This window comes from Lepidothrix coronata, unplaced genomic scaffold, assembly GCF_001604755.1.
Source record: "Lepidothrix coronata isolate B3197 unplaced genomic scaffold, Lepidothrix_coronata-1.0 Scaffold348, whole genome shotgun sequence".
In the NCBI taxonomy this organism is placed as follows: Eukaryota; Metazoa; Chordata; class Aves; order Passeriformes; family Pipridae; genus Lepidothrix; species Lepidothrix coronata.
This window is the reverse complement of record NW_016690528.1, coordinates 187895-199185: the sequence shown is the minus strand read 5'-3', so window position 1 is coordinate 199185 and position 11291 is coordinate 187895. Positions and strand designations below refer to the sequence as shown.

At 52.5% G+C, this 11291-nt stretch overlaps 2 protein-coding genes across 2 annotated transcripts in view; both read right to left on the bottom strand.

Annotated features, from left to right (window-relative positions):
* LOC108509231 (protocadherin beta-16-like) overlaps positions 1-1786 on the bottom strand; it is a 10612-nt gene extending 8826 nt beyond the window's left edge. Inside the window, exon 1 of the mRNA XM_017838572.1 lies at positions 4-1786. Within this exon, the coding sequence (XP_017694061.1) occupies positions 4-1713 (1710 nt within the window). The 5' untranslated portion in view covers positions 1714-1786. The remainder of the gene's footprint in view (positions 1-3) is intronic.
* Positions 1787-2568: 782 nt separating this feature from the next.
* On the bottom strand, positions 2569-7449 carry LOC108509235 (protocadherin beta-16-like). The gene is made up of 2 exons (XM_017838578.1): positions 4943-7449; positions 2569-3500 (listed from the first exon to the last, which is right to left on the bottom strand). Exons 1-2 carry the CDS (start codon positions 7376-7378, stop codon positions 3381-3383), a joined length of 2556 nt encoding a protein of 851 aa, XP_017694067.1. The 5' UTR covers positions 7379-7449; the 3' UTR covers positions 2569-3380.
* Between the last annotated feature and the right edge of the window lie 3842 nt (positions 7450-11291).

The window sequence follows — 11291 nt, the reverse complement described above, 5'->3', positions numbered from 1 at the left end:
CGCGCTGCTGTCGGGGGGCGGGTGCAGCACCACGGGCGCGTTATCGTTCTGGTCCTGCACCACGATTCGCAGCACCGCCTGGGCGCTGAGCGGCGGCGAACCGCCGTCACTGGCGCGCACTACCAGCTCGAAGGCACGCACCTTCTCATAGTCCAGTGGACGCAATGTCCGGACGGTTCCACTCTCCGCATCCACGGACACGAACGGTGCCGCGGCGGGGGTTCCCGGTGGAGGTGCCTCTATTGCATATCTCACATGTGCGTTTTCTCCCGCGTCAGCGTCTGTGGCTCTCAGGCGGCCCAGGCTCGTCCCCGCGGGCTCGTTTTCGCTCATCACCATGGTGTAAATGTCCTGGATGAAGGTGGGCGCGTTGTCGTTCACATCCAAGAGCCGCACGAGCAGTGTCTTGGACGTCGAAAGCGCGGGTGAGCCTTGGTCACGGGCTCGCACCGTCACGTTATACTCTGCCACCTGCTCCCGGTCCAGCGCCTCCGATGTCACCAGCGCGTACGCGTCGGCTGCCAGCAGAGAGATGCTGAAAGGTTGCTCACCTGCCAGCTCGCAGGTTGTCCTGCCATTGTCCCCCGAGTCCCGGTCCCGCACGTTGAAGAGAGCGACCACGGTGTTCGGCGGGGCGGCTTCCGAGAGGGTGCTGGTGAGGGAGGTGATGATCACCTCGGGGGCGTTGTCGTTCACGTCCTCCACCTGCACCTCCACCTTGCAGTGCGCGGACAGGCCCCCTCCATCTGTTGCCTGGACGTCTATCTCATAGGTCTTTGTTTCTTCATAATCCAAAGGCTTTTTGAGTCGAATCTGGCCTGTCTCTGGATTTATTTTAAACGTCTCGAAATTTTCCTTTGAATTTTGAACAATTGAATAGGCTATTTCCCCGTTTGTTCCTGAGTCTAAATCGCTAGCAGACACCACCACCACTAAGGTATCCTGTGAGATATTTTCCCTAACGGGGACTTTATACAGACTCCGAGTAAATACTGGAATGTTGTCATTTATATCCAGGACCACTACGCGGATTAAGGCTGTACCAGAGAGGGGTGGAGTCCCACCATCCACAGCTGTGATGCTGAAAGCAACTTCTGCCTGCTGCTCCCGATCCAGGGCTCGATCCAACACCAGCTCGGCGTACCTCCTGCCGTCATTGCGCTGCCGAGTGTACACATGGAAATACTCGTTGGAGCTGATACTATAATGCTGAAGACTATTGTTCCCCACATCTGGATCCTGAGCACTTTCCAACAAAAACCGAGTCTCTGGCATTGCAGATTCCGGGATCTTTAAAACTATCTCTTTATTTAAGAACACAGGAGCATGATCATTAATGTCGGTGAGTCTTACCTCAGCTCGGAAGGACTGCAGTGGGTTCTCCAGCAGCACCTCGAAACGCACCAGGCAAGGCTCACTCTGCCCGCACAGCTCCTCCCGGTCCATCTGCTCTCTCACCACCAAATCCCCGGTGTGCTGGTTCAGCTGTAAATACTGTTTTTCTCCATCAGAAACGAGTCGAGCCTGACGAGCCGATAATTCCTCACTGGTCAGTCCCAAATCCTTAGCGATATTCGCCACAAAGGAGCCTCTCTCCGCCTCTTCGGGCACAGAGTACCGAGCGATTTCTGCTCTCATCCCCGAGACACAGAGGAGAAGGAACAGAGCCACCGCTCGCCCCGGGAGCGGCTCCTCGCTCTTCCTCAGCTTCATTCTCTTCCTGCCACCCGATCTCCCCTCCTGGGAGCTGGATGGAGCTGCCGATACAGCCTGCCGACCCCCGGACGGAGCAGTCTGAGATGGTGCAGCCCCGCCCGCCCGAATCCCGGGGGCGGCGGAGATGGAAACTGGGAGATGCGCGGAGCCTCCGTGGTCAGCAGCGGCACCAGGCGGCCGATCTGCGGAAGGACGCGAAGATTTCCCAGCACAAAGCCTGGAAAGTAGAGATTAACGGCTCGATTTCTCTCTTCCGAGGTCAAACAATACAGATTTAACTGTCCATTCAATCCCGTTCAAATATGGCCACCATTTGAATAAGCAACACCTGTTTGTCTTTTATTTGAAAAAGAGATTTCTTTAAATCCGGGGTTTGTAGGGGTTTCTTTTCCCCTCTTTTTTCCCCCCTGACGTGCCTCATTCTAACGATTTGAATAAACTACTTTCTGACTGTTTAGCTAAAAAAAGCTGTATATTGTTACAGGCGTCCAACAAACCAAGTGAGCTGGTCCATTAACCACGTCAGAAATCGTCGTGGTGCTCCCCATAGAAATTCTCAGAATGGACCAAGATTGTTCATTCATTTCCCTTCAGTCTGGGAGCAACATCTCTCGGACCTCAACTTGGCTCCTAAAATCCCCCTCCACCTTGCTCTGGCTTCTCAGAACGGCCTACTTCCCAGGTGGTTCTGATTTCCCCTGCATAAAATCCACTCCAAATTCACGGATTTATTCCTGAAATCCTGCTCCTTAGGTGGCTATTTCCTCAGCGATGACTGTGACAAGTGATCTCGAGACAGCACACTCACCCGAGGGACTTTCAAATAGGTTTTATTGTTTTCTGTCAGCAGGCATCTAACTCTTAAAAATGTGCAGGCGACAGGAAATATCACATTACTTTATAGATCAATACCTATTAACGAAGAAAAAGAAAACAGAAAGCTTCTTGAAGGCCTATGTTCTACAGTGCCCTAAGTTAATTGTAAACAGTTCAGACTGTTTTACTCTAAAACCACAAGCAGTACTTTTAATTGTCTACTAGTTTACACTGAAAAATCCTTAAATATTAATTTCAATTTTACCTTATTAAAACAAACAAACAAGCAACACCCTCCCCAACAAAACAAAATAAAAGGACATTGCTCAAAGCCCACTCTTTACAGTAAGGAGAGCCTGTAAACTCCTGCCAATGCCAGTGGTTTCTAATACAGATAGCTTCTGCCTGTTATTAAGAAATTCCTTTGCAAGCACCACTCAGTTTTGCTTAATATTTGTTTGGCCTAGTATTAAAAAGAGGGAAAAAAATTAAGACATTATTACAGAGCTCTCTCCATAAAAACAAACAAAACCCACCAAAAATCCCATAGAAAAGGTGGCACAGGAAAAAGCTGAAGATCTGCTGCAGTTTTCAGTATTTCCCTTAACGTGTAGAAGCAATAGCACTTCCACAATCATATATTATTGTGTAATCAGCATGCAACACAGTCCTCCTCCTCCATTGGCATCACAATTACAAAATACCTACGTAAATAAAATACTGCTCAAGAGGAGAGTGTTTCTGCTCTCTCACAGAGAAGCCTTCATCTCCCTGGTACCTTTTAGGGAGGTGTTTGATCTCTTCGTTCTCTTTTCCCTGTGAGGACAGACATACTTGTCTCTCTTCATTTACTGATGGCTGAGCCAGGGATTTTGATCAGAAGTGACATTTAACCCCAGCCCCCCGTTTGCAGTGCAAGCTGCTTCTGCAGCTCCGGGTCCTGTGTCTTCAGACAGGGGGGCTCTGCCCTGTAAAAAACAGAGAGACTGGTTGTCTTTTGGGCGTTGAAGGGAAGCAGGTATCATCGAGAAGCTTGGAGGGCATGTCTTACACCACTGCCTGTGTGACACTTCTCTACCCAGAGCCAAAGAGGAGGTTGGTGGGTCTCCGATCCGAACAGGGAACATCTAAAGTCAGAAACCATCCTCCACTGCGGACAACGCAAAGGCACTACTGCAAAACTTTTATGATTCTCAGGGAGTAATTCAAGATGGCAAGAGCCCCAAATAAAACCCCTTTCTCACAAACAGTAAATGTGGTTTAATGCTGATGTATCAAGAAGGGTTGTTGTCTGCCCTGAAGCTACTGCGGCTCTGAAAACCTGCAGTAAAGTGTGAGTCCAAGTGGTTATGAAATACTAAAATGTTAAGGGGTGACTTAAGACAGTATTAGAGGTGACTCGGACTCACTGGGAGAGTGAGGAGATTCAATGATCATCTCTTGTGTCCCCCACACTCTTTGAACACACGGAAGTTAACAAGAGCTCAGATGTGACTCACTCTGAGTTCACAGAGGGCTGGTACTGCCTGGGAGCACCAGGCTGGGTCAGGAAAAGACTGCGAGGGTGCATTGTAAAGTCCCGATAACCACATTTTCCTCGCCGATACTGTTCATGCAAGTCACAAAAATACAAGGGAATTGAATGGCAGGGGTACTCACCTCCGTAGCCTCGAGCAGCTTGAGTTTAGCACTGCCACCACCACCCTGGTGAATGGCACTCGGCAGCGCCGAGCACCAGCTCCTAACAGCGGTGCAGGGGACACTGTCAGTGAAGTGACACCCCTTTGAAGTTGTCCCCTCAGTCTCATCTGACACTGCACAGGATCACTACATTCCCACTACCGCCGCCTCCGGGAGGATGTGTCCCTGGAAGCGGTACATTCCTGCTCCCCATGGGCTCCACACAGTGCTCGGACAGGATCCAAAATGGAGACACATTTCTACCTCTAATTCTCACCTTCTCGTGGTCCAGCTGCTCCCCTTTGCAGTGACACTGAAGACTTGCTTTAACACGAATACTCAGCATAGGTATGGGTGCAGTTACCCGGAGAGGTGAGAGATGCCTCATCCCTGGAAATATTCAAGGTCAGGCTGGATGGGGCTCTGAGTAATTTGATCTAGTTGAAGATGTCCCTGCTCCTTGCAGGGGGGTTTGGACTCGATGGCCTTTAAAGGTCCATTTCAAGCCAAACTATCCTATGCTTCTATGATGCAGAGAAGCGAGGTTAGTCAGCATATGGGAAGCAGCTGAACCCTGCTGGATCCTCCTGGGAGGCACCGCCAGAGGCTCTGAGACCTCCTTTAACTTCTCCTCCCGCCACAGGGACCCCTCCACTAGCAGCTCAGCATCTTCCTTGCTAGCAGGACGTGACACATCCCCCTATCCTCCCCCTGCGGACAGGTCCCTCACCTGTGCAGCCCAGTCGCCTTCTTCCCCAAGATTGGCCACATCTTGCGAGCACACTGAGCTCCGCTGTTCTCCCGGGCCGGGAGGCAGCCCGGCGGGGAAGCAGGGGAAGAGGGGTCTGAGGAACCGAAACTCGCTGTTGACGGTCCCGGCGGCGAAGCAGACATCGTACAGGTAGCTGCGGGGCAGGGAGCCCGCACTGCTCTCCGTGGCTATCGTCGGGAACGTGGGCAAGGTCTCCGTCTCCCTCCGCCTGGCCCGCCGCACCTTCACCACCGCGGCGGCCAGCGCGGTGGCGAGGAACAGCGCCGACACGCAGGCCAGGGAGGCGATGAGGTAGAGGGTGAGCGGCCCGTCGGGATCAGCGGCCGGTGCCTCCTCGCTCACCCGCAAATGCGCTTCGGAGAAGCCGTCCACCAGCGCGACGGCGAGGCTGGCGGTGGCGGAGCGCGGTGGGTGCCCGCGGTCCCGCACCAGCACAACGAGCCTCTGCCGGGGCGCGTCCCTCTCCGTCACGGCCCGCGCCGTGCGCACCTCGCCGCTGTGCAGCCCCACGCGGAACAGCCCCGGCTCCGTGGCCTTGGCCAGCTCGTACGACAGCCACGCGTTCTGACCCGCGTCCGCGTCCACCGCCACCACCTTGGCCACCAGGTAGCCCGAGGGTGCCCAGCGCGGCACCAGCTCTCCCGCCGCGCTGCTGTCGGGGGGCGGGTGCAGCACCACGGGCGCGTTATCGTTCTCGTCCCGCACCACGACGCGGAGCAGCGCCTGGGCGCTGAGCGGTGGCGAACCGCCGTCACTGGCGCGCACTGACACCTCAAAGGCACGCACCTTCTCGTAGTCCAGCGGGCGGAGGATATAAACATCCCCGTTTTCAGCGTTGACTGACACCTCGGGCTGCTCCTTGCCCTCCTGCCGCACCAGCGCGTAGTTTACGCGGGCGTTTTTTCCTGCGTCGGCGTCCGTGGCGTTCATGCTGCCGATCCGGAGCATGGGGCTGTTGTTCTCCGTGACCGACATGGTGTAAATCTCCTGCGTGAACTCTGGGGGATTGTCGTTCACATCCGATATCTGCACGAAGATGTTTTCCCGAGAGCTCAGCCGCGTCCTGCCCCAGTCCGTGGCTGTGATGGTGATGTTATACTGTGCCGTGCTCTCCCTGTCCAGCGCCGCGTTTGTTCTCAGTTCGTAATAATTATCAAAAGTGGGGGTGAGGCTGAATGGCAAGTCCCCGTCGATCGAACACTCTGTCCTGCCGTTGTCCCCGGAGTCCCGGTCCCGCACACTGAACAGAGCCACCACGGTGCGTGGCGGGGCGTCCTCGGGAATGGAGGCGGTGAGAGAGGTCAGCGCTATCTCCGGGGCATTGTCATTCACGTCCAGGACTTCTACGTGCACTTTGCAATGCGCAGACAGTTCTCCACCATCGGTGGCTCTCACCACCATCTTGTGGGTTTTCGCTTCCTCGAAATCCAGGTTGCCCCCGACTCGTATCTCCCCGGTGGCCGGGTTCAGCTGGAACAGCTGCCGGGATCGCTCCGATGTCTGGGTGAAGGAATACCACACTTCCCCATAGGACCCTTCGTCGGGATCCGTGGCCACGACTCTGACCACCAGCTGCCCCAAAGGGCTGTTCTCAGCCAGGCGCACCTCATAAACCTCCCTTTCGAAGACCGGGATATTGTCATTGGCATCCACCACCACGATCCGGACCTGAGCCGTGCCCGACCGGGGTGGCGAGCCCCCGTCGATGGCGGTGAGAAGTAAATTCAGCTCCCCCTGCTCTTCACGGTCGAGCTGGTGCTGTAGGACGAGCTCCACATATTTTACTTCGTCTTTCCCTGTTCCGATATCGAGGGAGAAATGAGGATTGGACCCGAGGCTGTAGTTCTGCAAGCCGTTACTGCCCACGTCCTTGTCCTGGGCGCTTTCCAGGGGGAAACGGGACCCGGGAGATGCTGTTTCTAGAATCTTTAAAACCATCTCCTTCTCTGGGAACACGGGGGAGTTGTCGTTTACGTCACGAATCTCCACCTCCCCTCGGATCAGCTGCAGCGGATTTTCAAAGAATATCTTAAAGACGAGCGTGCAGGTCTCTCTCCGCGGACAGATCTCCTCTCGGTCCAGCGACTCCTTTGCCGTCAGGACTCCGGTGTTTTGATCGAGACGGAAAAGCTGCTCGCTCCCCTCAGACACAACGCGGGCCTTGCGAGCCGCGAGCTGGCTCACAGGAACCCCCAGGTCCTTTGCAATATTGGCGACAAAGGAGTCCCTCTCCATTTCCTCCGGCAGAGAGTAGCGGAGGGTCTCAGCCCCGCTCTGACACACGCAAAAGCACAGAATGAACAAGATCACTTGCCTCTTGCTGTCTCCGCTCCGTCTCCCACACTCCATCACTCTCCGAAAAAGCCATCCGCCGTCCTCCGCGGCTCCCAGCATTTTGAAATAGCGTCCGGAGCGGAGCGGTGTTTGCCAGCAATCCTGGGGTGAGGGAATCTGGAAGCTCCCGAGTACTCCGACTCCTTCCCGAGCAGCTCCCACGGTTTTTTTGTCTCCCTGTGCCTGCAGAGCCGGGGCGGACCGAGGGACGCGCCGGTCCGCGGCCAACACCCCCACCCAGCGTCGGAAGGGGGAATATTTCCTCTCATTCGGGGCAGAGCTGCTGATTCGGGGTTTGCTGCTTGAATGTGCGCTCTGCGTGCCAAAGTGAAGCCAAAAGGTGCGGTGGAAATATTCTCCTCGCTTGGAAGCGGGGTCGCTGCTCTGGGTATCAACTCCCAGCTCGCCAACCGCGAACTCTTCAGACACAGCTTTTGGGTTGGCTCTACGTTGTGTAGGCACTGCAAGATTCGCTTCCTCGGCAATCACTGCGAGGTTTTCATTCTCCATTTGTTAACCAGCACAGGACAATTAGCAACTGGGGCGGGTCAGAGAAGCTACTGAAGATGAGAGCTGGTGCCAGAGACTTGACAAGGAAGTCACACTAGAAGATAATGCTGGTCTAGGGCACATCATCCTGAGGTTGGTTTTTTGCCATTGGGTATCACATCTCGCCCGAAGGACACTTGACACTTTAACAGTTTTCTGTGTGAAAAGCGCTTTTGTCCTTAATTGACAAGAGTTTCCTCCCCTGCCGCCTGCTGATCCTTGAATCCATGATAAGGCGTGTCACTATGTAACACGTTCCTGAAAAATGTCCCCAGGCGTACACAAGCATCGAAATGCTGCAAAATGTTTTCATGTTTTGAAGGTGTAATGTCCTTTCCCCTCTAATGTTACCACACAGGGTTAGGAATATTTTAAAGGTCCCACCTTAGAGGTAAAACCTTCACTCTTGTACCTGTCTGAGGCCAACAACTAGTTAATGCAAAAGGCAAGGAAACAAACACAAGAGCTCATAAATTAAGCACCCAGATACACAGAAGCTAATGAGGAGCTAACGGAGACAATAGCAAAGATCAGGGATCTAATTACACTAATTAATGGGCCATTAAAGGATTTATTGAAGTGTAAATTCCAGAGGTTCAACAAGAAGCTTTGTACACGATAAAGGGGGGAAAAGTTCTAAAGATTCTCATATATTATCAGAAAGAGTCTCACAGGAGAGAAGAAACAGATTGCGAGATGTTTTATGGGGGATTTTGGAATATACACAGGTTATTATGAGATGGTTAGAGGCAGAACCAAACTCGCTAAGAGGGAGAGATCAAGAGCAGACCTGTGAGGAACAACCATGGGAAACAGAGGTGGAAGGGGACACTGAGGGGTTCTGAGCACGGCCTGGTAGTTGAGGCAGGGCAGGATCTGTGCTGGAGAGCGGTTAAAACCATGAGGGTCAGGCACTCATGGCTGTCCCAGAGCATCGACATCTCAGCTGCTCCTGCGGCGAATGCACACACAGTGTGCTGGGGATGCGTCCAGGTGCCTGCGAGCCCAGCCCAACCCTCTTCTTAGAGAATAAAAAAAAAAAAAAAAGAAGGAGAAAACAGAATACAGCTTGCACTGCTTATTTTTGGTTCGAGCAATTTTTATTCAGGTTTTACTATAAAAAGAACAGCACTTTTTTAGTATTATTATAAAGTATCACAACCTCCTGGGTTTTGGCACTTTTCCTTTAACTTCCTAGTGGTTTTCCCCTTATTTTTGCTTGCTAAAAGGGCTGATGCTGTCAAATAATACTCACGAGGTCCAGTCCTAGAAATTCGTCGACATCTTCATTTGTTTTCAAATAAAAGCTTCGTGACCATATGAGGAGGAGAAAGTAACAAGAGTTGACTTAGGATTCCTCAGAAGTTTAGACACTAAAGGATCTTGCACGAATGCAGCCGTTTTTTTGTGATTTCCTCTTACAGCCCCTTGACTTGGAAGCCTGAGAGGCTCTAACTTACATCAAAGGGCACCTCAGCTGTTTCTTCTCCTCTCCCCTTCCATGTCCACCTCTCGAGTTGCGATTATTATCACCAACACAAAAGCTTGATGTAAAACCAACCACAGCTGGGAAAGTGGCTTCTCTCCTCTTTCGTGCCACGCAAAAATAACTGTGGACACCTGGAATCCACTTGCTTTGTACCCCTTTGTTTAGCTCTCGGCACCTCCGAGAGAGGAAAGTGTATTTATTTCTACTTAACCTAATCTTTGGCACCGCGGCGCAGCAGGGAACAGGCACAGGCCGAGAGGAGCTTCCACAGACACTTCATACCCTGACTGCAGAAACCCCGTAATTTTTGGTCCTGTCATTTCAGAAGGGAAATGGTGTCTTTCAGCTTCAGGTGTAGAAGGGAGTAAGAAGAACAGTGATCCTTAACGGAGCTCTTGGTTGTGAGAGTGTCTTTGCATATCAGATGATCTGGTCTTCCACTGATGTTTATATTCTTTCAGATTTTAGAGAAATGCGAAATAAAGAGGGTCACTTACCTTGCAGCACTGGAGAGCTAATGCTGGTGTTTTCTGTTGGGTCACAACAATAAAATTAATTAAAAAAAAAAAAAAAAGGAAGTTTGAACGCTGCCAGATGAAGGCACACTGTATTTTAGGACAGACTGAGGAGCTATAACCATAATAAGGATATAATTTGCATAAATGTGTCAGAGAATTCACTTATCTTCTTGAACACATAGTGATGTTGCAGGCTTCCTCATCTCTGGTTAATGATGACATCTTTATCCTAAGAAGATAACTTAAAATTACACAAAAACCCAGTTCTCTCTACTCCGATATTTACAACTGAAAGCTAGAAAAGCGCTACAGCAACATATTGTGCTCGGTTCCTGGTGTGTCCCCGTATTTCAGAACACAGTGTCCCTAAAAGAAAACTCTGCCCGCACTTCCCCAGCCTGAGCAATTTCAGTTTCCAAAATCTGCCGGATGAAATCTGAGAGGCCCCATGCCTTTAACCCCTGACAAAGGTTTCTTCCCCATCTCTGGAGTCCCTGAGGATAGAATGGCTTGGGAGGAGGCGTTGCCTGGAGATCGAAAGCACAGATGCTTCCCCGAGTCGCTGTGGTTTCCATGCCTGATGCAAAGAGGGACCAACGTTCCTGTCCTCTCGTTCCCAGCCATCTCCCAGGACTTCTTCTTTCGTCTCTATAACGATCAGGCAGCACCCGAATGCCCAGCTCTCCCGCGGAACTGCTGCCTGGAACTCTCAGCAGGACGCACACGTCAGGAAAACCGCGAGAGTCATTCCCAGACTCGGTTATATTGTAAATACCACTGGTAGCTGTCTTGGTTTTGGTTCATTTTCCGAGAGATAAACCCACCTCCTCTCTCTGCCTGCATTCAGTTCGGTTAAGGCTTTCCCCACCACTCTGTTAAAAGTAAACCTTTATTTCTCCCGGTATTAACTCGGTGCTTACCAACCAACCGGCTCTGTCTGAGTCACCCCCAGACCTGCGGTGAAATCCTCCCAAATCCCTCAGGGCTGGACCTGGGAGACCGCCTCTCTCCTTCACGATCCCTGCTTTGCCTTGTGCTCGTAGCGTTTCCAGGCGCGGCTCGATGCGACGATTCCCGGCGCCTCCTTTGGAAAGGCTTTAAACCGGGGCGTATTCCAGCGCAGCGGGGGCGTTTCGGCCGCGCTCTCAGCAGCGTCTCACTGGTGCTCACCGGGCTCCCCCCGGTCCCGCCCGCCAGCAGCAACACTCGCCCAGCGCTGGCCAACATCGCCACTGGGCGAGCAGCGCAGGAACTGCAGCGGGGCGTCTGCCCGAGCCCCAGCGCGGAGCTCCTCCCTCGGCTTCTGGCTACTGCAAGGACGAATTCTGAAATACCTCTCCCACCTGAAGTCTTTCTTAGCACTTCTCGAGGCATTTGGTTTGGGATTAATAATCCAGGCAAGCATGAGACGCCTTCC